Here is a 26,876-nt window from a genome sequence, read left to right as displayed (position 1 = left end):
TTAGAGTAATATAATTTAGATTATAATAATTAATATATAGCTAGAGGGTGCTATCTTTCTTCTTTATAAAATAAATTAATATTTTTATTATTAACTTTAACTCTTAGATCTATCTCTTTATAAGTATTATTTAAAGATACTTATAAAGTACTACTAACTCTACTAAAAAGAAATTATAAAGAGGTCTAAAGAATAGTTACTTCTCTTCTTTTAGATCTATCTCTAGATCTATATCTTTATAATATAATAGTAATTTCTAAGCCTTCTTCTCTAAGAAGACTATATAAAAGTTTATAAATTAATCTAATATAGAGTTCTTACTCTCTACTATCTTTTATAGAGTTTCTATAACTTATACTATTATAACCACTATATCTTCTGCTTCTATAAACTCTTCTACTAAGACTAAATAAATTTATAGAGCTAACTCTATATTAAAGATTACTTTATCTTCTCTTTAAAGGATTATAGAATTATACTACTTTAATTATAGTATCCCTAAGATAATATAATTTATATCTAAAGATACTACTATAAGCTTTATAAAGAGCTACTTTATTTCTTTATTATCTCTAATTAGAATAGTAGCTTTTACTACTTCTTTATTTCTTATTTCTTATAAGATTAATATCTCTATAAAGACCTACAATAATAGGGTATACTAGTTATTTTTCTTAGCTAATATTATAAGAATAAGATTAACTAAGCTCCTATTATTAATTAGTACTTATAAGATTAGTCCCTACTCTTTCTCTCTTATTTAAGTCCAAAGAAATATACTTAGATAGGAGAGTAAGAATCTATAATACTTCTTATCCTACTCTTTAATAATAATAATAATAATTAGTTATTTAGTCTTTATAGGGCCCTCCTACTTAGGCTTACTTAGATAGTATCTTATAATATATCTTTCCTTATTATAATTAAAGTAAATCTATAAGATACTAAAGATATAAGGCTATAGGCCTTATCTCTTTATAAATAAAATAATTATAATAGGTTTTATTATCTTTATTTTTTTAGTAATAATATACTTTATAAGAGGCTTCCCTAAGTTTCTAAAGCCTTAATAATTCTTATCTTTATATAAGAGATCTTAATAAATATTTTATTCTATATTTAGATATAGCCTTATAAGTAGGAAGACTATCTCTTTCTTAGATTTTAGAAATTCTAAATACTTATAGACCTTCTACTTAAATATTATAAAAAAAGACTTAAAAAAGAGGTATAACTATACTTTCTTTATATCTTTTATATTATCTCTAATTTTAATCTATTACTTATACTATCTCTATTAATATATATAGTCTATTTCTCTCTTATAGGGCCTTATCTAAAATATCTATAATTATACTTCTTATTTATAATTCTCTAGATTATCTAACTATAATTCTAAGAAAATATAGAGGCCTTTCTATTCTTAATTATAAAAGTCCTTAAATATCTTACTCTACTAAAGATTAGAGAGAATATAATCTAAATAAACTATTATAATCTTAGTATACTTCTTCTTATCTTAGTTATTAACTTTTATAGTAGACTCCTAGCTTATAATAAAGACTTAATATATTATATAGTTATAGATTAAGTATCTCTCTAACTTAAGTAAAGATTAGATTTAGATATTAGTCTTCTTTATAAATAGTAAGAATAATTTCTTTTATTCTTAGCTCTATAGATACTTTCTAAGGCCTATATCTAGATTATTATAAAGCTTCTAGATTTCTTATAAAAGCTATAATTTCTATTATAGATACTCCCTTATAGGGGTTACCCCTATTAACTTTAGATTTATTAAAATAAAAAAGTCTTATAAATCTAGCTTATTCTTAGAGCCTTCCTCTTTATAAGCTATCTCTTTTCTTACTATTTAACTTTATATAGTTATAAAGGAGGATTTACTAGATAGTTTAGATCTAACTAATCTCTTTTATAATATTATTTTCTTAATAGACTAATTTTAAAGATTAAGTAATAAAATATAAGGATTTATAATCTATAAGAATTAGAAACTAGTATAAAAAAAGAATAATTATAAATAGATTTAAAAATAGATATCTTTATTTAAAGAGATTATTACTAAACTTCAGAGTTTAGTAGTTATAGGCAGGATTTATATCTTTATAGGTTATATAATTATTTATATAACCTCTTATAAGGAGCCTTCTCATCAGTAGGTTCCTCTGCAAAGGTAGCTTTAATATAATACATAATAGACCTTCGCGATCCTTAGTCAGCCCTTACTAAGTAGTAGGTTAGGTAAATTCTCCCTTATAGAGGAAGAATCCCAACCTAGTATTAATCTACATAATCATCTGAATTCTTGAAATCCAAGCTACATAGTATCTATTCTTTCACACTAGTCATATTCCACATATGAAACCTAGTGTTCTCACACTAACTTAATTTAGGTTTTTAAGCCTAGATTAAAGTAGTATAGTACTAGGACTTTTATAAAGCAATATTTTATATCTTTAAAAGTATATCTTACTTCTAGAATAAGGAATTCTCCTCTATCTTCTTAGATTTTATAGCTTCTTTCTTTTATATTCTTATACCCTTTTATTATGTTTAATAGGGGTATAATAATTTTAAAGTAATAAGAGATAAATCTTTAGTAGAAGTTAGTAAAGCCTAGGAACTACTAGATTTTATAGATATTCTTAGGTTATAACTACTCTATAATTATAGTAATATAGCCTTACTCTATTTTTATGCCTTCTATGCTTACTATAAAGCCTAGGAAATTTATTTCTATAGTATAGAATTTATACTTACTTCTCTTAGTATAGAGTCTATATTTTTAGAGTCTAGCTAGTACTTTATAGATATATTATATATATTCTTCTATACTATTATTATAAATTATAATATCATCTAGATATACTACATAGTAGGTGTCTAGTAGATTACTTAGGGCTTAATTAATACATAATTAGAATATTACTAATATATTAGCTAGGCTAAATAGCATTATAGCATATTTAAAATATCTATATCTTATATAAAATATGGTTTTCTATTTATCTCCTTTCTAAATATAGATTCTATAATAGATATTATAGAGATCTAGCTTAGTATAAATCTATATACTAGCTAGCTAATCTATTAACTTACTTATTAGTAGTAGTAGGTAATAGTTTTTTATAGTAATTTTATTTAATCTATAGTAATTAACATATAGTTATAGTCTACTATCCTTCTTAGGTATAAATAAAATTAGAGTATTTATAGAGCTTTTAGATAGCCTAATCTATCCCCTCTATAGATATTCTTTAATATATTTCTAAAGGATCAGGAGTTCTTCCTAAGATAGTAAGTATAGTAACTTATATAGGGGTTATTTACTCTCCTTAAGCTTTATTATATAGTTATATATAGTATTCTATAGTAGAATTTCTACTTACTCTATACTAAATATATCTTAGTATTCTTTATATTCTAAAGATAGTACCTCCTCAGATCCTAAGCCCTCCTAAATTACTAGTAATCTTAAGGAGTTTTTTATTCCTTTAGGAATAATAACTAAGGTATATAGGAATATGCCTTTTTTTAATTTATTTATAGTCTTTACTACTAATATTATCTTAATATTAGGTTTTTTTTCCCTTAGTTTCCTATTATAATAGTACTAGAAGAGTTTTTTCTACTTAATATCTAGATTAGTAGCTTTTAGCTAGTCTATCCCTAAGATTAGGTTATACTTAATTATATTAATAACTTCTATAACTAGTTCCTAGGGCCTAGTATTTCCTATAGAATTAGTAATTTTTATAATAATACTTCTTTACTTATAGGAAGTTATAGAGTATCTATTAATAGCTTATACTAATTATAGGGGTTCTTTAACCTCTAGTAAAAATTTTTTTATCTATTATTAATTTATAAAGATCCTCTCTACTCTATAATTAATTAGGGTTCTATATATATAGTAATTTTATCTAACTATAATAAAGATTTAGTAAGTAAGTATCTTATTATTATTAGAATTTTTTTTAACTCCTAGTACTATTATAGTATAAAGTATAGAATATCTTAATTTTTTAGCTAGTTATTTCTTTAGGGTTTAGTATATTTATATATCTAGTAACTAAGCTATTTATATTTTTAGTAAGCCTAGTTTATTTTATCTCTCCTAAGAGAGTAGGAAAATTTCCTCTTTAGGGAGTTCCTCCTCTAGTAATTCTCTATTAGACCTATTTATTAGAATTCTTACTATCTTAATTTATAGTCTTCTAGTTTAGATAAATATTAATATTCTAGCTTTAAAGCTTACTTTAACTAGCTAAATTATTTTTTTTATAATATCTCTTATCTTTCTAGGATACTATCTTTAATTATAGCTAGATAAGTTAGACTAAGGCTACCTATACCTAATTATTTTTAGATTTAAATTAGTTAAAATATTTCTTAAAGTATACCTATATTTAGTTTATAAAGATAATATACTCCTGTATTAGTATAGCTAAGAATAATTTTATATTTATAGGTTTCTTTAGTTATTCTATAAAAATTATTTTTTTTATTACTTTAGGTATACCCTTATTTACTAGAGTTATTCTCTCTAATAATAGGGTTTCTCTAGTACTTTCTAGGATATAATTCTATAATTAAGCTTATTTTTTATTTAGCTATTACTAGATTTCTATTCTCTAGATTTCTAGCTCTAGATAGTATTCTTCTTCTAGAAGAAGTTAGATATCTTCTTTCTTAATCTAATTACTTAGGTTTTATTTATTATTATTCTATCTTTATTAGGTTTAGGATTTAGGCTGCCTCCTTCTATCTAGAGTTATTTCTATTATCTTAGTAACCTTATTAGTAATTTAAGGTATTTCTCTATTATATTAGGTTCTTTAGTCTAATATTTACTAGAGGGAGGGTCCCAGAGTAGATTAGCTATAGGTATTTAGTATTCTTATAGTATTTTAGTAGGCTAATTAGATTTTAGGAAGTGATTGGAATTATAAGATATAGTATAATATCTAATAGAAGATAGTAATAGATTAGCATAAAGGGATCATAGGGTTATATTACTATTACTAGAAGAACTAATTACTAGTCTATAGAATCTTCCTCTACCAGTGAGGTTTTACACTGGGTCATCATATGCTAAACTAGCCCTACCATTTTGTAAGGATTGTAAAGGTCTATTATGTATTATATTAAAGCTACCCTTATAGAAGAGCCTATTAATAAGAAGGCTCCTTATGAGAGGTTATATAAATAGCTATATAATCTATAAAGATATAAACCCTGCCTATAATTACTAAACTCTAAAGTTTAGTAATAATCTCTTTAAATAAGGACACCTATATTTAAATCTATTTATGAACATTCTTCTTTCACACTAGTTTCTAATTCTCACAGATCACAGATCCTTATACATTTGCTAGGGTGCAGCCTTGGTGCCTTGCCCAGCTTGTTTAGTGGAACTATTCTCTGGCACCATTCCTAACACTAGTAAAGGCCTAGGCCTACTAAAAGAAATATTATAATAAGAAATATATTATAAAAGTATTCTAAGTAGGAGACTAGGTCTAGACCTCTACTAAGAATATATTATAGATTAGGCTAATTATAAAGCTAGATTAGCTAAATACTAGACTAATATAAATTATAGAATATATAGGTAACCTAGCCTATTATATAAACCTATTAGTAGGCCTTAGGATATATAATATATTTTATATTTTTATGCTCTATAAATATAAGAAGATAGAAGGGGTAAACTTATAGACATATTTCCTAATCTATAAAGCTATAGAGAAGGATTATAAATACTATCTAGAGGTAATCCTAAACTTATAAAAGGAAGGATTATCTATAAAGTATTATATTTAATAAAAGGAATATACTAAGAAAGATAATATCTAGGAGCTTATAAAAGGCCTATACCACCTATAGGTCTATCTCGCCCAAAACAAGGATCGAGAACGGCATTTCAAAACGAAGAGACCAAAAGAAAACAAAACTCACCCATAAGAACGCTAACATGCCATATCATCAAAAGCAGTCATACCACATTCACAGTTACACAAGACCCGCCTCTTCTTACTAGACAAACCTCGTCCGCCTCTTCTCAATATACTTCGTAATCGGCCCGTCCCCGCACCGCGCATGCCGCACCAACTCCTCCTTGAGCGACACCAGCCCCAACCGTAAGCTCTGCACCTGCGTCTGCAGCTCGTGCTTCGTCACCGAGAGATCCTCGTACCGCGACTGCAGCTGCTGGATGTACCGCTTCTTCTTGGAGCGGCATTTCGTCGCCGCCGCGCGGTTCTTTTCGAGGTAGCGTTGGCGCTTGACCTCCTTGTCGGGTGGGCTGGGGGTGGTGAGGGATCGAGGGTTGATTCCGTCAGTGGTGCACAATGTGGGTTGGGTGTATGCTGGCCAGACTGGATGGGTTGGTGGGTTATAGAGGGGATTGGGGTAAGAGAGGTCGTTTGGGGGATACCCTGATAGAGAGGCGTCTTGAACGATAGGATTCTTTGGGTCTTGTAATTGCGGAGGAGGGAGTGTGCCATTGCAGGACGGCTCTTGGTAATTGCCATAGCATTGGCCTGAGAGGGAGGAGAAAGACTCGGTGGGAGTCGTGGTGGTGGCAGGAGAATAGTAGGCATAGGATGGCAAGAAGGAAGCTCGATGATCTTCCAGTTGATAGCTCAGAGGGGAATATGTTGCTGTCAATTGCGTGCACATTTTGACTCAAAGCAATCGAACAATTGTCAGATACCTCCTAGTGGTGCGAGTTGAAGTCCCACTGGGATTTCCAGGACCTCTCAGCCTGATATATGCCTTTAACGGAATACCCCGTCCAACTTGACGGTTACGTTTCCCTCTTCGACTTCCAGTTGATCTTGGCATGCCCTGATCCTGGGGTGTGTTCTCGGACTCGCTATTGGTGGAGGAGATACGGCACGGACGCATTGGCCTTGGAAATACTCCGTAGGCATATCGATCTGCCGATGCCGTGCCGTGTCTGCTGGACGGTAGTTACGAAGCCTCGAATCCCTCAAACTCTGGCCTGCTAATGCAACCGCCCTTCCCGGAAAGCATGATAGGATGCTGCTGATCCTGTTGGCTCATTTGTCGGACCATTTGCCAGGAAGTTTGTACAGGACAAGCTAGCTGTCAAAAGTTGTGCTTTTGTTAGCTGGTGGTGTCTTCGGGATTTTGTCCTTTTGGATTATCTTCCAGCTCCTTCGGTTGGCTGAAACTTGCGTGCGAGGTGGAGATGACCTTCATCAACTAGGGAGGGGGAAAGAGTGGAGGTGGTGTTGAGATTGGAAACTCGATGAACCAGTGTCAGAAATCTGGATTTTGATGTTTGCCTTCGAATATCGATTCTGAGAGAATTCATATTTTTCTTGATTTTTCGTGAAAGATCCGAAGGTCCCTTGCTCTCATAACACATCAATAGTTCTTTTCATAACACCATCCTTCCTTGTACGATGCACTCCTAATGGCGATCTTACGGGGAAGACGACGACGCTGTCCCAGTGGATTCCTTCGTGTACCGTCGGCTGAGCCATTCATCATTCATCATCGAGGGAGGCCAATGTTTGGAAATGTCATCCTGCATATTGAAGTATCGTATCGATCACCCTTTCGCAGCCTCATGCCCTTTTATTATTGGTTCGAGACACGGGCCAGCATCCTGTTGAGTTCTGTGGGGTTGCCAAGAGAGATCCACGATTAAACAATAATCCAGTCCTCCATGACGGAATTGATGACTCTAGAACTAATGGAGTCAATGCACATGTCATATTGTTGGGGATCACCTTGGGGAGAAGAGTGGTCCGGATGTGTTCCCCGGCCGTTTGAACTCTCGCGGACTCAAAGCAGGGCATAACATGCAGAAGGCTGAGACATCGCATGCAGGGGTCCACTCGCTGGTCTCGGCGGAAAATAAGCTGGACTGGATGGTCAATAACCTAATATTATTGGGGACTACGAGGATACCGCCAGCGAGGCAGGGATTCCTGAATCCGATAAACTCTTGACCATAGGTTTGTTCTTGATGGGATTACGGGGATACTCGGCTTTACTTATCTGTCATCCTCCGTGATCAACGGCATCAAGGAAGTCCAGACGGAGACCCAGAGTTTTCCCCACCTATTCCCAAGCCTTCTCAAATCTGGAGATTGCTGTGAGCAATGTTAATGAGCGGAGATACCAGAGATGTTCAGCCGCACTATGAAGTCAGACTTGGTATAAGGTACTCTCCTTATATTGATCGACTCGTCATCGGATGGGTGCTCATTGGCAGAGAAAAAGTCGGGGGGATTCACTAATGATTCCGAGAACCCTATCCTGGTCAATCGTGTTGTTTGTACTCGATAGAGTGGAGTTGTTCACAGATCGCAAACCGGTTCCAGGGAATCAAGAGCTTCGTGGTTGGGACATATTAGCCCCGAGGGCTTTAGTCTATTCAGTCGCTCCCTTGATGTCCGATGATCGAGAATGGGGCCAGTTACCCATTCAAGGATAAGGAAAAAGGCTTCCATGAAAGTGTTGATATCATGACTATCGTCGATCTCGCTCGGGGCAGATTAACAAGACCTCTGGGGATGAATCGTACTATATCAGGTATATTGATTCAGGGTAAATGAGCATGGTGCCAATGATCCGACAAATACAGAACAGTAAATGGGGAAGCAAGCTATACAGCTTCGTTGCGCACCTTCTCTTCGTGAGGTTGCAAGAGTTGGACTTTGTGGACGGCTTTCAGTATCAGTTGAATACCAGACACTCGCAGTCAGCCATTTCCCTGTCAATGATCTGCTGTTCGCTTAGGCTAGATAAAAACGTCCGTTGTCATTATTCATTGGGGGGTTAGACAGGCCCCGGAATGTAGAACCTCCGATGCCAGTTGATTGGGGCAAGAGATGAGACAGACACGCGAGATGAAACTGCAAAGCACTCAGAGCAAGTGTTGACCTCTTCCTCGCTTAAGTCATCCATCTATCAAGCCAGGGACATCGCTGACCCAAATCCATACTAAGCACATCCCAAGAGCTAAGCTACCCATACCTTCACCCAACCCAGAACTACAATGAAACAGACATAAGAACATTCTCCATCCTCTAATGCCCTCCTCCCTGCCGTCCTAGCAGACGAGAAGCTGTCTGTATCCGCTGCCAACGGCGTTTGGCGCGCAATAGCCAACCTACAGAGCTGGGGGGGGGAGCTGTATGCGTGAAAAAGTGAAAAGGGGGGGGTTTCTCGTTTTCTCGATTTCGTATGTGCACTTGCATTTGTATCATCTTTATGAACATCATGAGGGAAAATTTGTAAATATGAACATGGAAGAAAAAGGTAATTGCACAGTGAAAGAAAAAAAAAAAAAAAAAAAAAAAAAAAAGGAGAAAAACTCATTGCCACCAGCCCGGCGCGGACCAGAAATCCGGATTCGGCACCTGCGACGCCAGCGTATCCGGCCACGCCCGGTGGCCCGTCCAGCTGATGTAGTCCCAGACCTCCTGGCTGGGCAGACTCAGCTCGTTCTCGGTGTAGATGGAGGGCATGCCGGTCATGACGGGGACCTGGAGGGCCGGGTTCATGGCCTGGGAATGCGGTTGGGATTGGGATTGAGGTTGGTTGGGAGGTTGTGTTTGGGGGTGGTAGATTGGTGGCGGAGGGTCGGCGAAGCGGACTTTGGTTGCGGCGAGGATACGCGAGATGAGGCTCAGGCTCTTGCGGGCGGTGGGGTGCCAGGCCTCGATGCGCGAGATCGTGCCGATGGTAATCTCGACCTGCTCGCGGCACGAAAGGACCAGCTCGCGGTCTGCGTCGGTGATGGGCGCCGTGTTGGTGAGCACGACGCTCAGGCTGAGTAGCGGGACGAGCGTGGCCTGGAACAGATGCCAGATGACGCCCCAGGCGGCAGTGGGGTTGTGGATGCGGGCCTGCGCGATGTCGCGGATCGCATCGTTGGCGAGCATGCGGCACTTGTCGATGGCGAGCCGCTGCTCGGTGTGCAGGGCTACGTAGGGGACGCGGCGGAGCGCGAAGCTCAGCAGCACCGGCCGGTAGAGCAGAATGCGCAGGTTGTGCAGACTCCACTGCATGCGGGTGCGCGCGGTATAGATCGAGTCCGAGCAGGGCTCGTAGGACTTCAGGAGCGCCGGCAGCTGCTCGTACCAGTCGAGGAGCTCGTTGTCGAAGTCTTGGAGTTGTGAGTAGGGGATCAGGGGCGATGCGGCGAGAGCCTCTTGGATGCGGGTGGCGATCTGGCAGTAGCGGATGTTTTCGACCAGAATGAGCGTACACGAGGAGTTCTAAAGAGTCAGCCATTTTGATCCCTTCTTTCTTTCTTTTTTTCCTTTCAAAGGAAGAATGGCACGACTTACGATTCCCACGGTCTGGACGGGCGGCCGCGTCGTCACTGCCAGCGACGAACGGCCCAATGTTGGCCGCCCCAGCGTCATGCTGCCCCAGGTGTCCAGACAATACAGCGACCACCAGATACGGCGACGCAGCTCGACGGGCACGGACGGCCGTAAGGGCCGGCTTTCGCTCTCGTCGATGTCGGCGTTTTCCTTGTGCAGCCCCAGCGCCGTGGCCATCCGCACGGCGGCGCCAATCAGCACATACGCCAGGTTCGGCTGGCTGATGTAATGCAGGTAATGGCCGGCCATGAGACCGAGGGTCTGCACGGTCTCGAGATGTGCAGTACCCAATGACTCAAGCGAGAGATAGGAGCGAACCCGCTTGCAATAGACTATGTGCGAGGGGTCGTCACCGGGGTAGAGGGCGATGCTACCCAGGGCAAGAACCATGTTCAGCAGGGCAAGCCATTGGTCGTCCTGCCGAGTGCCGGCGAGATACGTTTGCCGGAAGTCTCGTTCGTCGACGAGAGGCATAGAAGGGTGGATGTAGTCGAAGTAGGCATCAAGGAGTTGGAGATCGTTGTTTGATTGAGTGGAATGAGATTGCGGAATGACCGAGTTGGTCAGTTTGGTGAGCGAAGGGGATCTCCCTCCCGCCGGGCCCGGCGAGGGAGTCTCCTCGACCGCCGCGGCCAGCTCCAGCGACTCAGGATCGATCCATTTGAGCACCTGGAACACGGCGTTGATGGAGGAGATGCCCAGATAGGTGGACGGGGCGCGAGTGACGGTGGAGAGCGCATTGACATCGTCCGAGACGTCGTTCGACTCGTTGCCGTCCGTGTTCTCCAGCGAATCGTCTTGCGAGGGATGAGAATTCTGGTCCGTTCCGGGGGTCTCAGGAAGCTGCGGTGTGGGTCCATCTGACACCAGGATGCTGTCGCGCAACAGCGCCAGCAGCTCCTCTCGCGACAACGACACCAGTGACTGCACGGGAGCGGACGGGAATAATTGTTCCACCACCGACCGGTACTGATTGGCTGTGTCGATGCTGTCGTCCAGCGTTCTGGCTCCCCGTTTCCCATCAGATGCATCTCCAGCAGGGGGAGGTCAGAAACATGCACGTACCTGCGAGGCACCCGGGGATCCGAATATCGACACAACTCCGGCTTCTTGTAATAGAGACACGGCTCGCATGGATGAGTGCCAGTGCAGCGGATCTTGCGTCGTCGACACTCCTTGCAGGCGCGTAGGCCCGGTCGACGACCACGGCGTTCATCTCGTGCTGTGCGCTGCTCGTTGCGGTGGATCTCAAAAGTATGGAACATGTTGGATGATGAATGGCTGGTTTCAGAGCATTTTGAGAGATACAGTAGAGACAGAAATGAGGTTGATGAAGAAGAGTATTTTATTGTTTTCCCAGAGAGTCGAGGGGGAGTCAGGAGACTTTGGGCTGTAGATAGATGATTATTCTTTTTATTCTTCTTTTCAGCATAGTCAGTCGCATAATCATCATAAAATGCTCATAATCCTCAGTCAGCAGCACAAGCCATTCATTTCCTTTTCACCTCCCCAGAGTAACAACCTAGAATGACAGTAGTTGATAATTGCCGGTCGATTGATGAATCGCCACAAAAGACAGAATTGAAAAGAAAAGAAAAAAAAAAAATCCCCAGATTTTTACCCCGCACAGAGGGATAATAATAATCAAAAAAAAGGGGGCTAAGAAGCCTACGAGGAAGACATCCTCGCCAGTTGCCAGCAGTCAGGACTAAGTAGTGTAGTTGACTACTACTCGTCCTGGCTAGCCGGTCTCGGGTCATATTGGGCTTCCATTGACGCCTCGTGGGCTTCGATTCATGCACTGGCTGGAATGTGATCAGTTGATCACAAATTTACAATTCCTCCGAGATTGGGTGGGGTCTCTTAACTACAGAGTATAAGCTCTTCGAGTCGGCTTAAGCTTAGTATGTTTCAGCGAGACATAGTGTCTGGCCTAGCAAGGGCGATTATAGAGAATGGGTGCTCCCCATCCAGAATCCACCGAGTGAGGCATTCAATAAAATCGATAGACCATTCGCTTGGTTCTCTTGCTGGGGTGAAAGGACCCGAGGCCTCAGCCTATGCTATAGCTGTCCGTGTCAAAGACTCAAAGTGTCAGACTCAAGAGTCAGAGACCAAGTCCCCAACGACGCGAAGGATTGACTCTGCGCTATTTAATTTTGCACCAACTGCACGAGGCCGTCACGATAGATTAAACACCGAATTCCCGGACTCAATCAGGCAAACGGTATCCGGCCGCTCTGCTTTGGGAAGTGACGGCTTATTGCACATTGGATTCATGACCCTGAGCAGCGCAGTCCGGGGAAATAAGCTCATCGGTTGGTAGGATTCACTGTCGGCTGTTGAGGACGCAATTCTGCAGCCTTGACAGGTGTCTGCTCCTCTGCATGCTGTGTATATGACTTCGGCAGTGAGGAAGGAGGATGCTGCCGCTAATGCTCGAAAATGCCGGATCTCCTGGCTGGTGCGTGTATATAGATAGTATCTATACTAGTGTAGTGTTGCCCAATTGACTGTTGAGTGCGTAGACGCCTTTCGACTAACCGAGCCGAGAAATACCCCCCGCTGTCCGCAGGCAGGGAGGGGGGGGGGAAGGGGAAACGCTCGTCCTACAAGTCAAGATAACAGGCTGATTCTCTGGATCCGACTCGCCACAGTTTCCGTTCAAAGAGAGGTCGCTGTTGACCAAGATCGTGAGCAGGACTACCTCAGGTTCGAGTGTGGACGAGCCAAGCACGTCTAACGGTGGCAGCGTCGTCGAATTCGTATCTAATTCCAAAGTCTAACCCCCCTCTTGCCAAGCGGATCGGCTAGTCACAATCTAGTCCAACCGCCCAAGGGGAGGGGCGTATGGTGTGATCGATCCTCACGGATATGGCCGTGTTGAAACTCTTAATCTTCAGAAGACGACTTTCACCCCGGATTGTTGTTCACGAAAGGGAATGGATCTTCGGGATCCACGATGACCTCCACCGCGATGCACCAACCAGACTGCCACCGAGAACCGCGCATCTGCGCCGAGAAGAGTTCCTGAATCAGCGACCGAGTGGACAACCTAGTGTGATACAGTTCTGGGGATGCTAGTGTCAAGGGAGATGGACGTGTCTGTCACCAGGGTGTGCAACTACATACCTTTTCCAGCGGCTTCTCGGACAATTGAGCCATGCGAGATCACACTTTCAATCACGCCTCGAAGCGAAGTAGAGCGACACGATATCCATCATCCTCGACACTCCAAATCCAATTCCATCCTGCGTAAGTCCACTATTATTATTATTTGCGGGGAGGCTGCAAGCACCAAGTGGAGCGTTTCTCGCTTCCCAAGAAATGTCCGCGCTGTCCAGTGTCCGGTGTCAACTGTCAGTCTGTCACGTTCCCCCGTCGATAATATTGCTCTTTCCCCCTCTTTCTTTTGATTCTTTCACTTCGCCTATACAGCGCATACTCTCCTCTCCTCTCCTATTCTATTCTATACGGATAATCCACTAAAATTGCACGGACACTGTCGGTGTCTCTCAGTCCTTCAGCGGGAAATACACCAAAGGCTAATCCCCCATTGGCTGCAGGTGACTCCAACCACACGTCCCAAATCTAACACCCACCTTTCAAAGCCTAAACAGGGGGTTTCCATCAACTGGACTGGACGAGAAGATACCTCACGAAAGCTAGTCGCGGTATATACTCGACGTTGGGAATTATGAACGGCAACGCGCAGACGCAGACGAAGAAGCGGAAGTGGGAGGACGGGGAAGAGCGCGTAGACTCCGCCGCCACTGGTTTCTTCGAAGCATTAGGTTAGATCGCACCTCGTCGTCCTGACGCTCAATGGCTGATATGTTAATTGTTAGTGGAGGCTGGCGTCAAGTATTGCTTTGTGAATCTGTGAGTGGGATGATGGATGATGGATCGATTGCCAGTTGTCGCAATGTGCCAGCTGACTGGGTTAGGGGGAGTGACCATCCCGCCATGCTCGAGGCGATGATCAAGGCGAAACAAGGTATTTGACTCGGATGCTTGGCTTGAGAAGGATCGAGACTAATTGGATAGACAATTCGATTAAATTTCCGACCATCATCACATGTCCCTCCGAATTGGTTGCACTGTCCGCTGCTTTGGGTTATGCGCAGGTGACAGGTTCCCCAGTGTGTACCGTCTCGATTCAAATAAATACATTTTTTTTTTCCAAAATCTGACGAGGTAGCAATGCGTGATTGTCCATGTTGACTGCGGAACCCTGGCCATGGGCCAATCCATCCACAATGCCTCTGTGACCCGCGTGCCGGTCCTGTGTTTTGCGGGATTAAGCCCCTTTACCGACAGTGGGGAGATGCTCGGTTCGCGAACGGAGTAAGCTATCCCCAACGGCCCAGCATCACTGAGGTACTGATCATCCAGGTTTATCCACTGGTTGCAAGATATCCCCGATCAGGCATCCATCCTCCGGCAGTACTGCCGCTACACCGGTGAGATCCGCACGGGCCGCAACATCAAGCAGATGGTGTATCGCGCCATGCAGTTCGCCATGTCCGATCCAAAAGGGCCAGCGTATCTGACGGCCGCACGAGAGGTCTTGGAGGAGGTATTGGATTCTAGATCGAGCTCGGAACGATAGAAGCTGATTCAACCAGCAAGTGGAAATCCCCGATCTAGGAAATGAGCTCATGGGCCCTGTCACCTCCTGTGTGCTTCCAGATCCCGAGGTCGAGCGCATCGCCGCCGCGCTGATGGAGGCCAAGCGCCCACTGATCATCACAGGCTACATGGGCCGGAACCGACGGGCACCCCCGCTCCTGGCAGAACTCTGTGATAAGCTACCCATCAGCGTGCTGGAAACCGTCGGCTCAGACCTGTGTATCCGCAGTGATCATGAGGCGTACCTGGGGGTGACCGTGAGTACGCATCCAGCTGTAGGCCAGGCGGATGTTATTCTGGTGATGGATTGCGATGTTCCCTGGGTTCCGACGGCAGGAAAGCCTGCCGAAGGTATGTTCACCCTCGACATCTATGGAAGTAATCCAGCTCACGTATCCAGGAACGAAAGTCTTCCATCTTGACGTGGATCCCCTGAAGCAGCAGATGCCAGGTATGCCACCCATTTTTACGCCTCGCTTGTTGTCTAATGGAAATAGTCTTTTTCATGCAGGCAATCCGGCGGTACAAAGTCAGCTGTGAGCTGGCGCTGCAGCAGCTCAACGCGTTTCTGGATAAGCAGCAGCTCGACCGTGGCAGATACGCCGAGGGGTTTGAAGCACGCGCACAGCGCTACAAGAACTGGCGACAAAGCCTACAGTCTCTTGAATCACCGACGGATGATATCGTCACCGTCCCTTACCTTTCCTCCAGACTGCGCCACCATCTCCCCGAAGACAGCACCATCGTCATTGAAGCCGTTACGAACGCCATCCCAATCATCCACCACCTGAGCCTAACCAAGGTATGAGTCCTCTTTCCTTCAGGTTCTGTTCTCCACTAATGACGGAAAGCCTGGAACCCTCTACGGCAGCGGCGCCGGCGGTCTAGGCTGGGGCGGCGGTGCAGCATTAGGCGTTAAGCTAGCAAAACAAGACTCATTCATCTGCGCTATGTAAGCTACAGTCCATCCCAGACCCTGCACCCCAACTAACAAGTCAGCGTCGGCGACGGCGTCTACCTCTTCTCCCAGATGGAGTCGGTCTACTGGATCGCGCGCCGCTACAACGTCCCCTTCCTACTGATCGTGCTGAACAACGGCGGGTGGAACGCGCCCAAGGTCTCTGCGTTGCTGGTGCACAAGGACGGGTTGTCGTCCAAGTCGAACAGAGGAGGTACGTTCCGTTTTTTTTTGGAGTTGATGTTAATGAAGCTATGCTGACGAACAGACTTGAATATCTCATTCGAACCCTCGCCGGATTATCCCGGGATTGCCTCCGCCGCTGGCAATGCCTGGGGGGCGACGGTGTCTGCCGTGAAGGATGTCGATAGCACGCTGCAGAGCGCGGTCAAAGTGGTCCAGGGAGGCAGATGTGCGGTTGTCGAAGTCCGGTGAGTTATGTATCGTAATGAGTTGCTGGGAAATGCTAATGTGACGGTGTAGGGTGCCATCGATGTGGCCGGAGAATTGATCAGAGACAGCTTTCCTGATAGAAAGATAGTCAGTTAAAAAAAAAAAAATACTCTGTGTGTACTATATAGACATCCATGATACTTACTATTCATTCTTTACTTGGTTGTCCAGGCAAGGGTTGTACACATACAAGCAACGCCAGGAGATGCGCAAAACAAGATTGAATTAAACTCGCGACATCAAAACTCTATCAATCGTATCGTTCAATCTGTTCACTGCTAAAGAGTGATTCCATGGATCTGATCTGTGCTGTTCGTGCAGATCGATCGATAATCGACGATTGCGGAATGCCTGACATCATGGTCACAATGAGATCACCCGACTATATAATATAAACATTTGCAGTCGATTGAGAATTGTACTTTGAGAATAACAGTGATCGAAATGCCAGAGAAGAAGAAACGAGTTGCCATCATCGGCGCCGGGGCAGCAGGCATGGTAAGCATCTCGATCTCGATCTCTCTACCTAGGATTCTACTATGGCTTCATATCTGACAGCGTCTCCACCATTCAGTCCTGCGCCTCCACCCTCGCCAACCACCCCGATCGCTTTGAAGTCTCGCTCTTCGACATCGCGTCCTACACCGGCGGCCAAGCAACGTCCATCTCGCTGGACGAGTCGCGCTACAGCGCCGACTGGCTCAACGACGGCGTGCAGGGTGGCTCCCCGATCTTCCGGCACACCTTCCACTTCTTCCGGCAGTACGGGTACGAGCCGCACCCGGTGCAGCTGCAAGTCGCCTTCGGCAAGGGCGTCGACAGCTTCTTCACGAACATGTTCCCGTCGCCGCTGGTCGACGAGCTCGCGCCGGAGATCAAGAAGCTCGGCCGCGTGCTGAAGTGGATCAAGCGCCTGCTCCCGATCCTGGGCCTCATGCCTGTCAAGACGATCTTGCGTCTCTTTCGCTTCAGCGACGCCTTCGCCAACAAAATGGTCCTCCCCATCATGGCCCTCTTCCTCGGTACGGGCAACCAAACCCCCAACGTCTCCGCCGCCCTCCTCGAGCGCCTCTTCGACGACCCAAACATGAAACTATGGGACTACGACCCAGACACCCTCCTCCCCAACCAGCCCACCATGTACACCTTCCCGAACCTCGGCGCCTTCTACCGCACCTGGGCCGCCGACCTGCGCGCCCGCGGCGTGCACCTACGCCTCAACACGCGCGTCGAGATCCTCCACCGCGACGCCCGCGCCGTCAGGCTGCGCCCGCACCCCGCACATCATGACCCGGCCTCCGAGCCCCCACCCCAAGAAGTCCGCGATAACTTTACGGAGCGCTACGACGAGCTCGTGTTGTGCCTGCCAGCAGACGAGGCGAAGGCGCTGCTGGGCGCGCACGCGTCGTGGCGCGAGAAATACGTCCTCAGCGGCGTCGCCTTCTTCAACGACGTCACCATCACCCACTCCGACGCCGAGTATTTCAACTCCCTCTTCGAGACCCGCTACAAGCCCGAGCTCTGCGCCAAGGCGTCCTCCGCCGCCCGCGAGGACCAGATCGCCACCGCGCGCACGCAGCCGCCGACCTGCCGCGCCGACGGCTGGGAGGGTTTCGCGCCCATGTACTTCACGCACTCGTTCGCGCGCGACCCGGCCAAGATCGAGATGGGCTTTGACTGCTCGAATTACCAGCATCAGTTCCGCGCGGCCGTCGGCGAGGGGAACCCGCCGCAGCCGCCGGAGAGACACGTGTACCAGACGATCTTCCTCAACGAGGAGGAGAAGAACCTGTGGACGTGGGAAAGTATCGATCCGGACAAGATCATCCACAAGAAGTGGTGGCATCAGTTCGGGCATCGATGGCAGCATTATCTGCGGGTCGTGCCGGGAATGATGTTCATCAATGGGAAGAATCGGACGCTGTATGCGGGCGCGTGGACGATGGTGGTATGTATCTGGTTGCTTTTTTTTTTTCCTTTTCGCTTTTTTTTTTCTCCCTAGAGTTGGAAGATGGACGACTGTCGCTGACGATGGTAGAATATGCATGAGATTGCGTGCATCTCCGGCATAGCTGCTGCATATCGCCTCGGGGCGACATATGAGCCCTTTGATGACTTTGCAGAGGATCTGTTCTCAAAGTACTTGATGGTCTCGCACGGGGTGCGGTACAAACGGAGTCAATAGTTGATATATATGTGTATATTCATCATGTTAATGTTAATTTTAATGGTCATCTTATAACACATATCAGAAACTTTCCATTCCCGGATCTGTGAGGTTGCCAATAAGGAGAGTAGGTGTTGAATGTCCGCTCTCCAGTCACTCACTTACTCAAGCAAATCTCGAGATCATGAGCTTCAATCTCTCCATGACATTGCAATTTCCCTTGGGCAGCGAAATCACAACAAACTAGGCAGAGTATGATTATACTGTGTAGATAGGACAAGTTCTGTAGGCCGAACGTGGTAAGCGCTATGCCGTTCGGGGTAATGGGATGTCCGTGGACGGCAAGCGGTGGGCGGCGGCAGGACGGCGAGCAATGGGAGCGGTTTCCAGCGCCCTGCTTGCCGTCTGTTAGAATACTTATAGTACGGAGTATAAGTATAAGTATTATAATTATAGATGCTATAATAGTAATTATTAATATACTAGATACAACTATGATTAATATGATTATAGACTATATAACCCTTTCTAAAGATAATCCTACCAGCATGTATACTTTCATCATGATGATGACTATGATACTGTGGTTAGTCAGGACATGCTACCAAATTGTCATGATGGCAGATGTAAAACCACAATGGTGGCTACAGATTTGGGTGATGGTAAAAGGATGTCTCATTAAACTATCTCCCCCTGTTGAGCATCTCTCGCTACATAACATCACACATGATCTGCTTCAGAACATAAAAACATTGTGCTGGGAGGTAAGCTCTACTGTACCGGACCGTCACAGTTAGGAAAAAAAGGTCAAAATGACGTGTTGTTTTGTCATTTTATCCCATTTTAAAAACCACCCCTAGTTGCAGATGGCAATACTAATGCTCGGCAGATCCGCCAATAGCGATGCGTTACTCGGCAAACCGCAACTCTATTCTCGCCTATCAGTATGGCTACTTTGCTAGCCTCCAGACCTGGACTGATTTCAAGTGTTTGTGGATCTTCTCAATAAGGTTTGATCAAACGATAGGGGCTTACCCCAGGATTGAGAATGGGGAGGCCGAGGGTTCAGCTTTCAGAGGGTTCAAGTTCGAGACGAGTCAGATCAATGATCAATGCTCCAAATAGTAGCCTGCTAGCCTGCTACCCACCCACGCGACGCGAGACAATCTCCAGTCAATGCACTTCTCCTGTAAGTTCCGAGGTAATAGCCAGCTTCAGTGATAAAGAACCCCGCATGCGTGGTGGAAGAATCGTGGTCCCCGACTTGCTGATAATATCCTAGTTTTGTAGTAGTAGTATCAACCGCGGTACTCCGCAAGGCCAAAATAGATGCCTTTGGTGTATTAATAGAACCGTTGCCCCAATACCTTGGGTCAGTTCAAATCAAAAACAAGTGCTTGAAAATCAGGATGACTGTCCTCACACCTAGTATTGATGACATCAAAGCATCCATTGACGCTGCCTTGGAGACACTCCATGCTCCCCTGCGTAAAATCAACAGAGAGGTTCGTCTCGACGACTCGATTCAAAGCACTCTAGGCTAACTGAAAAGATATGGTCCAATCCGGAGACCGCATACCAAGAGCATCGTGCCCACGAGACAATCTGTGCCTTTCTCGAATCTCAAGGGTGCACCGTGACCCGCCAGGCGTATGGTCTCGACACTTCCTTCGAAGCCATTAGCGGCTCTGGCGGTCGGCTCATCAACTTCAATGCTGAGTACGATGCGCTTCCTGGGATCGGGCATGCCTGTGGGCACAACCTGATCACAACAAGTAGCGTGGCTGCCTTCCTCGCTCTGTCTGCTGTGTTGAAGAAATACGGAATCCCAGGTCGGGCACAACTGTTAGGGACACCAGCGGAGGAGAATGGCGGTGGAAAGGCCAAATTGATCGAAGCCGGAGCGTACAAAGGCGTGGATATCTCCCTCATGGCGTACGTCCCCTTGTGTTCTCGATTTGTTCCATAATTGACGATTGACGAAATAGCCACGCTGGGCCGAAAAAGCTCTTCCCCGGAGTTGACTCCGATGGAGTTGCTGGTGTCCTCTTGAACGCGCGCAAAGAGATCCATTGCACATTTACGGGAAAATCCGCACACGCTGGTGGCAATCCCTGGGAGGGAATCAACGCGCTCGATGCCCTGGTCAGCGCATACAATAACGTGGCTGTGATGCGTCAACAGATGCAGCCTGACGAACGAGTTCACGTCGCATTCCTGGAGACCCCAACTGTGGCTAATGTGATTCCGGCGAGAACGAAGGCGTATTGGCAGGTGCGCAGTCCAACATTGAAGGGGCTGAATCGGCTGATGGGAAAGGTGAGAAACTGCATCGAGGCTGGGGCGTTGTCATCCGGATGCAAGGTAGAAATTGTTGAGTGTGTATTTCTGCTACTACCAATGAGCTAGAATGCGATGCTGATTGACAGGGATCAACTGTACACGGACATCAAGATCAACGAGACACTTTGCGAACGGTACGCCACGCACATGGCTAGGTATGGACGCCACATCACCCCGAGCCATGACAAGGTTCTCACTGGGTCCTCGGATATTGGTATTCCCCCTAAACCTTCTTGAAACCGACGGGTATGCTGACTCTGTAGGAAACGTGAGCTATCTCATTCCAACGCTGCATACCACGTTCGCCATCACCGACCAAGAAGGCTCATTTCCGCACCATCCCTCGTTTGCAGCTGCAGCTGGAACCGACACAGCGCATGACGAATCTGTCATTGTGGGCAAGTCCTTGGCGATGATCGGATGGGAGATGCTGGCAGACGATAGTTTGTTCGAACTGGCTAAGAAGCAGTGGGAGATTGCTGTTGGTGAATAAACCTGACGGCGTTGCTGACTTCGTAGAATTTTTAGCAACATCTCACAATGCAGTTTGCGGCTCTTAGAGCACACTGTTGGCTATCTTTTAAACATTGAGAAACAGAGATGGATGAATTGAAGATCAAACGTGTCGTATGGAGATCAGCCATCGTGCCAACTATGAGGTTCAACAACTGCTTTGGCCAAACCACAAGGATTCCGATAGTTGTACTGCCCTCTTCTTGTGCCATGCCGAGTTAATTCTTCCTCTTCAATGTAACTTACTTCCTTTCGTCATCTTTGAACATCAAGTCAACTGTTATACTCCTGCTGACTCATCTTCCGATATCATCTGTTCACTTCCGAGGCTCTGCCGCTTATCGGCTTTCACGCGTTTCTCCAAGCTTCTCCATTTCTTTCTCCTCCCAAAATCAACACTTCGTCGCGTTGACATTTCAATTCACTCATGCCTACAGGCTGATTTACAGACTGAGAGTGGGCGACTCTATCCATGTCGGGACGGAACGCCCCTCGCTCGAAAAATGGTCAGTTTACTTTTCGCCGATTCCCAGGCCATATCATTCGATTCAACGAAATTGACCAGTGCAGGCTGCAGTACCTGTCGCCGTCGAAAAGTGAAATGCGGCGAAGAGCGTCCCATCTGCAACCGCTGCCTCAATCTACGGCTCAATTGCGAGTGGGAAGTCGCCGCGAAACGAGGCAGTAGGGCGACTATCAATGTGCGTCCGATCCAGCCAGTGCGATCTGGCGTGGACTCACTCGCTTCTGGTGACAATGCTGCTGGGATGATCCCTTCGGCCCATTCAAGTAACTTGACAACACTGTGGTACGGGCCCCAAGCATACAATACCAGCTCTCTTGCGGCGCCGCCACTCCAGACCGCGTGGTCCTTTCTACCATATGAACCTTTGACACCGCTCTATCCGCCCCTGTCCGTATCACAGATTCCTTGCGCCAATTCGCTAGTCCTATCTGAACACGATCAAATATACTTTCAGTTCTTTCCTTCATCTTCCCTCGTGTTCTACTACATGAAAGCTTGGCAATGGAGCACCTTCTGCTATCTATACCAGGGTCCTGCTGCATCGAGCAAGATCATTATGCGAATGATCCTGGCCTTGTCTGCAAGTGACATGCATCGCAGTGGCCATATTTTGCGGTCTCCCGGTCGTCCGACAGCCGAGGACCATGGTCGGTACCACTATGGGCTTGCCGTCAAGGAGTTCCGACAATGGCTGGAGACGCCGAAGCGGGAAGTTTCGCAGACGGAGCTGGAGATGATCCTGGTAACAATGTTCTTAATGGTCGCTTATGAGTGGCAGTTTGGGAATTGTGCGAAGCATCTACAATTGTATTTGCACGGGGTGCGGTCATTGCTGGAATCGCATCCATCGCTGATCCAGATCAAGGACGTGAATAACGTTCTCTTCTCAATGGACGCAGGGCAGTCAGAGGATTTGGCATCCCGAGTTTCCTTTGTCCCGGAGCAGTTTTTGTTGTGGATATTGTAGGTTATTCCGAACTGAGCTTTTGATGCGCATATCTTAAGTTTACAGATACATCGATGTAAACTGCCGATCGGTCGGCGTTACGGGGTCTCTGTACGACTATGTTCTGCAATCCGGCAATCCTGCTCTTCATCCAGATCAACTACATCGCTGTGCACGTCTCTGGGGCCGATGCTTCTGGGGGAAACGATATCCCGACCAGGAGGTGTCGGATGACATGGAGAACTACCGAGGGTTGGAGCTCTTGCACGAAGCCATATGTCTACGGTACAAGATATGGCAGGTACTTGTCGGCCATCCGGCTTCCGCCATGGCCAGCGCTGAATCTCTGTCCCTCGCAATGATGACCATTCGTGAAGTCGGTTTTTCTTGACATCGTTAAAAGCGCACATACTGACCTGCGTAGAAATACTCGGATCTTTTCGTCACGGCTAAACTCGCTGGCGCGACTTCCATGCGCCGTACCCTTAACACCATCTACAAGGCGGTATCCACTTTTTACGCACAGGTCCTCTTTCACCAACGCCTTTTCTACTCGTCATCTCCTTCAACTGCCCTGCGCCGACAGGCACTCACCAGCATCATTGAGATCGCCCAGAAGCAATATACGGCCGACCCGCGGCTGCTACGCCGGCTGCACTGGCCGCTGCTGATGGCGGTCATCGAGACGGATGACCCGGTACAACGGAACTGGTTCCAATTGCGACTCCACGAGCTTCGCGGCTACCATTCGGACTACGACTGGGCGAACGAGATTGCAGATGAAATTTTGACCCGCCAGACAAGCGGAGCGGTAGATCTAGCCGAACTATTACGCAACCATCTCGACCGGTGATTATAGACCCTCGAATCACGAGCCGTTTTCCAGGAAATACGCATCATACGCGACCTCGCCCTTAGCCCTCGTGGCTCTCCCCACGATCACCCGGTTGTTCATCCACTTGTACCTTTCATGCCCCGTCTCCAACTTGATATGCAGATGGAACCAATATGCATCGGGATCGACCCCGTCGCCTTCCATCAGCGCTTGGAGAACCTCCGGCGGTCCGGACCGCGTTCCTTCCGTCCTGCAGCTCATCAATATCCCATCATGCAATACTATAGAGCAAGGAAAGTCCTACCGGACGTAGATATACGCCCCATCCTCACTCTTAATGACGTGGTTTGTATTCACGTGCGTTGTCTGATCCGCTTCAACAAGCCTGTCAATGAATCAGCATCAGTCCGCCTGTCGTAGTGACAAAATCGTAGATTGCTGATGGCCATACCTGAAATCCGCCCCTCCGGGGACAACCTCCCCAGTGAGATACTCGCCCCTCACCGTGCCGGAGAGAATGGGCACGCAGCGGCGGCGGCCGTATGGGCCATGACCGATTTCCAGGGGCGCGGCGACGGCGCAGCGCAGGGTGAAGAGGTGGGTGAGCTTTGGAGGGGGCAAGATGGGTTCCATTTTTTGGGGGGGGGGGGGGGGGGGATATACGCTGGTTCCTCGTTGTGGTGTGTAGTGTCGGATGGAGAGTGCGCGGTGTTGGAGTGAGGGGGTTGTTGAGTGTGCGGGATGAAGTATTACCCATAAATTCAGAGTTTGTTGAATGAAATCCAGAGTTCTGATAATTGAGATAGAGAGGGGGCTGTCTGATGCCGGACGAAAAATAAATAGCTAGGCAACTCTTGTGTCGGAGTCTACTCCGTAGACAATGGCCAATTGACCACTTGATTTACTTCTGGGAAAATATGCAAGCGGAATGTTCATGATCTACCGCAGTCGCGTAGTCGTTCATGTCTATATTGATATACCTCCCAGGGCCAACAATTCCTTCTTTTTTTTTTCCCCCTAGTTCCCTAGTTGAACACCACCGTCTTGTGTCCGTTCAATAACACCCTCCGCTCCGTCACGTACTTGACGGCGGTGGCCAGCACGTTACTCTCGACGTTGCTACCGGCATGGGTTAACTCCTTGGGACTCAGCGAGTGGTTGACACGGACAACGTTCTGCTCGATGATGGGGCCCTCGTCGAGGTCGCTGGTGACGAAATGCGCGGTGGCGCCGATGATCTTGACGCCGCGGTCGTAGGCCTGATGATAGGGCTTGGCGCCCTTGAACGACGGCAGGAAGCTGTGGTGGATGTTGATGATGCGGCCGGACATGGCCTCGCAGAGCATGGGCGAGAGGACCTGCATGTAGCGGGCCAGGACGACGAGGTCGATGTTGTGCTCGCGGACGAGGTCGAGGATGCGGGTTTCCTGCTCCTGCTTGGTGGCGGCGGTGACGGGCAGGTGCAGGAAGGGGACGTTGTAGGTGGCGGCGAGGGGGGCGAAGTCCGGGTGGTTGGAGACGATGAGGGGCACCTCGATGGCGAGCTGGCCGGTCGATTGCCGGAAGAGCAGGTCGTTGAGGCAGTGGCCGATCTTGGAGACCATGATGAGCACGCGCGGCTTCTGGGCGGCGGGGTGGATCTCGAAGGCCATCTCGAGGGACTGGGCGGTAGGCGCGAAGGCGGCGCGCAGCTCGTCGACCGTCAGGGCCGGGTTCTGCTCGGTCGGTGCGAAGTGCATGCGCATGAAGAAGCGCTTGGAGGTGGGGTCGCCGAACTGCGAGGAGTCGATGATGTTGAGGTTGCGCTGCACCAGGAACGCGGTCACCGCGTGCACGATGCCCGGGTGATCGGGGCAGGAGATGGTGAGAATGAAGCTATCCATGATGTTGAAATCGAGAGGGGGATGTTGAATTCGGCGAAAAGAAAAAAAGAAGGAGGGATAGATAGTTCGGAACTTGGTACCAGATGGTGAGATCAACAACGTCGATCGAGATCGATGTGGGAATATTTAAGCCACACGAAAAGGCCACAAGGCAAGGCCAGGCCACAAGGCAGAAAACCCCGCCGCCGTTTTCGGCGCTGACTAAGGTGGGGGAAAACTGATTGATAAGATTAGGGTTGATGGTGCTTGTACCCCTTTGCCCCTGGTACCTGATCAATGTCTTGGTCTACAGACCCTAGCTCAATAATAATGATGGTAATTGTGCTTATGGCATCCCATGAAAACACAGATTGCTGGAGCCTTACTCTATCTAATCCCTGGCTCGAAAGCGACAGGTTGTGGGCCTACACAGACGTAGCACAACCTGACAACTCCCCCACAACTACCAAACCTCGAGATGGCAGAACCGGGGACTCCGTATCCTTTTGAGCTTGATCAAACAATAGTATTGAAGAATACCGTCCATCTTGCGGGGTAAACCTTCCGATTGAACTCTGGCAGCGGCACTAGTCATTAGCTTCTCTGTAGTGAAGCTCGTATCTCCCGTGCCAATTCCAAGCGAGTCCCCGCCTGCACCTCTGGAGTCTGGATCCTGGATATTTGTACTCTATACTCCGTACTCTATAGTTAGCCTGTACGGTACCTGCTTGAGGCGCATCAACGACGTCTCTTCCTTGCTCCGAATAGACCGGAATTGAGATGTGAATACCGTGAATAGCCAGCTGCAGGGGTCGTATTGACCTTTCCTGGTTTGATGGAGGAGCTTAATTTCCTGGGTAATCTGGGGGGTTCTACGGCTCTACAGGGTGTTTAGTTGTGTACAGAATAAATGAGTCCCCATCCTGGTCGGGCTCTTTCGGTCTCACAACGCATATTGAGAGCACAGGAGTGGGAAGAGGACCGGGTCTACGGCCAACAGCGCCATTTGCGAAGGAAACACCCCGATTGAAGGGAAATACTGGCCATAAAAGAGCAAAAGGATTATGCCGAGATTGCGGTGGGAAAAGCAATATAGAGGTTTATTCATTCTTGACTCTGTATTGCAGCGTTTGGTTGAATACTTGGTACGGTAGTTATGGAATGGAGTAGACTTACTTACCTGGCGGTTAGAGAGGGGAGCGAGCCCTTCGGTAGTCCATAATAATAATAATAATAATAATAAT

At 46.4% G+C, this 26,876-nt stretch overlaps 8 protein-coding genes across 8 annotated transcripts, besides 6 other annotated features; 4 read left to right on the top strand and 4 right to left on the bottom strand.

The window, feature by feature from the left end:
- Positions 1-319: part of a mobile genetic element that runs on past the window's edge.
- A 2,241-nt stretch (positions 320-2,560) lies between these two features.
- Positions 2,561-3,436: a mobile genetic element.
- A 2,624-nt stretch (positions 3,437-6,060) lies between these two features.
- atfD (bZIP transcription factor atfD) lies at positions 6,061-6,705 on the bottom strand (the record flags this gene model as incomplete). Its single annotated transcript, XM_001268264.1, has 1 exon — positions 6,061-6,705. The coding sequence occupies one exon, from the start codon at positions 6,703-6,705 to the stop codon at positions 6,061-6,063; it is 645 nt and encodes a 214-aa protein (XP_001268265.1).
- A 2,633-nt stretch (positions 6,706-9,338) lies between these two features.
- Positions 9,339-9,379: a microsatellite.
- Positions 9,344-9,370: a microsatellite.
- Position 9,380: 1 nt separating the features above from the next.
- ACLA_085330 (putative C6 transcription factor) lies at positions 9,381-11,662 on the bottom strand (the record flags this gene model as incomplete). The annotated part of the gene is made up of 3 exons (XM_001268263.1): positions 9,381-10,286; positions 10,359-11,400; positions 11,463-11,662. 3 exons carry the CDS (start codon positions 11,660-11,662, stop codon positions 9,381-9,383), a joined length of 2,148 nt encoding a protein of 715 aa, XP_001268264.1.
- Positions 11,663-14,094: 2,432 nt separating this feature from the next.
- ACLA_085320 (putative thiamine pyrophosphate enzyme) lies at positions 14,095-16,498 on the top strand (the record flags this gene model as incomplete). Its single annotated transcript, XM_001268262.1, has 13 exons — positions 14,095-14,191; positions 14,246-14,279; positions 14,345-14,394; positions 14,445-14,539; positions 14,599-14,744; positions 14,793-14,976; positions 15,026-15,380; positions 15,430-15,480; positions 15,527-15,831; positions 15,881-15,981; positions 16,029-16,201; positions 16,256-16,418; positions 16,471-16,498. The coding sequence occupies 13 exons, from the start codon at positions 14,095-14,097 to the stop codon at positions 16,496-16,498; spliced, it is 1,782 nt and encodes a 593-aa protein (XP_001268263.1).
- A 386-nt stretch (positions 16,499-16,884) lies between these two features.
- On the top strand, positions 16,885-18,625 carry ACLA_085310 (putative flavin-containing amine oxidasedehydrogenase; the record flags this gene model as incomplete). Its single annotated transcript, XM_001268261.1, has 3 exons — positions 16,885-16,938; positions 17,015-18,388; positions 18,479-18,625. The coding sequence occupies 3 exons, from the start codon at positions 16,885-16,887 to the stop codon at positions 18,623-18,625; spliced, it is 1,575 nt and encodes a 524-aa protein (XP_001268262.1).
- Positions 18,626-20,016: 1,391 nt separating this feature from the next.
- Positions 20,017-21,443, top strand: ACLA_085300 (M20 family metallopeptidase; the record flags this gene model as incomplete). The annotated part of the gene is made up of 5 exons (XM_001268260.1): positions 20,017-20,112; positions 20,160-20,542; positions 20,596-20,985; positions 21,037-21,164; positions 21,214-21,443. 5 exons carry the CDS (start codon positions 20,017-20,019, stop codon positions 21,441-21,443), a joined length of 1,227 nt encoding a protein of 408 aa, XP_001268261.1.
- Positions 21,444-22,476: 1,033 nt separating this feature from the next.
- Positions 22,477-23,788, top strand: ACLA_085290 (uncharacterized protein; the record flags this gene model as incomplete). The annotated part of the gene is made up of 3 exons (XM_001268259.1): positions 22,477-22,952; positions 23,002-23,311; positions 23,360-23,788. The coding sequence occupies 3 exons, from the start codon at positions 22,477-22,479 to the stop codon at positions 23,786-23,788; spliced, it is 1,215 nt and encodes a 404-aa protein (XP_001268260.1).
- Positions 23,789-23,803: 15 nt separating this feature from the next.
- On the bottom strand, positions 23,804-24,403 carry ACLA_085280 (DUF3237 domain-containing protein; the record flags this gene model as incomplete). Its single annotated transcript, XM_001268258.1, has 3 exons — positions 23,804-24,020; positions 24,075-24,155; positions 24,222-24,403. The coding sequence occupies 3 exons, from the start codon at positions 24,401-24,403 to the stop codon at positions 23,804-23,806; spliced, it is 480 nt and encodes a 159-aa protein (XP_001268259.1).
- Positions 24,404-24,795: 392 nt separating this feature from the next.
- ACLA_085270 (formyltetrahydrofolate deformylase) lies at positions 24,796-25,653 on the bottom strand (the record flags this gene model as incomplete). Its single annotated transcript, XM_001268257.1, has 1 exon — positions 24,796-25,653. One exon carries the CDS (start codon positions 25,651-25,653, stop codon positions 24,796-24,798), a length of 858 nt encoding a protein of 285 aa, XP_001268258.1.
- A 1,197-nt stretch (positions 25,654-26,850) lies between these two features.
- Positions 26,851-26,876: a microsatellite.
- Positions 26,852-26,876: a microsatellite.

This window comes from Aspergillus clavatus, genomic scaffold (assembly GCF_000002715.2).
Source record: "Aspergillus clavatus NRRL 1 1099423829806 genomic scaffold, whole genome shotgun sequence".
NCBI lineage: Eukaryota > Fungi > Ascomycota > Eurotiomycetes > Eurotiales > Aspergillaceae > Aspergillus > Aspergillus clavatus.
Note: the sequence above shows the minus strand (reverse complement) of the source record. Positions and strands in the feature narration are given on the sequence as shown.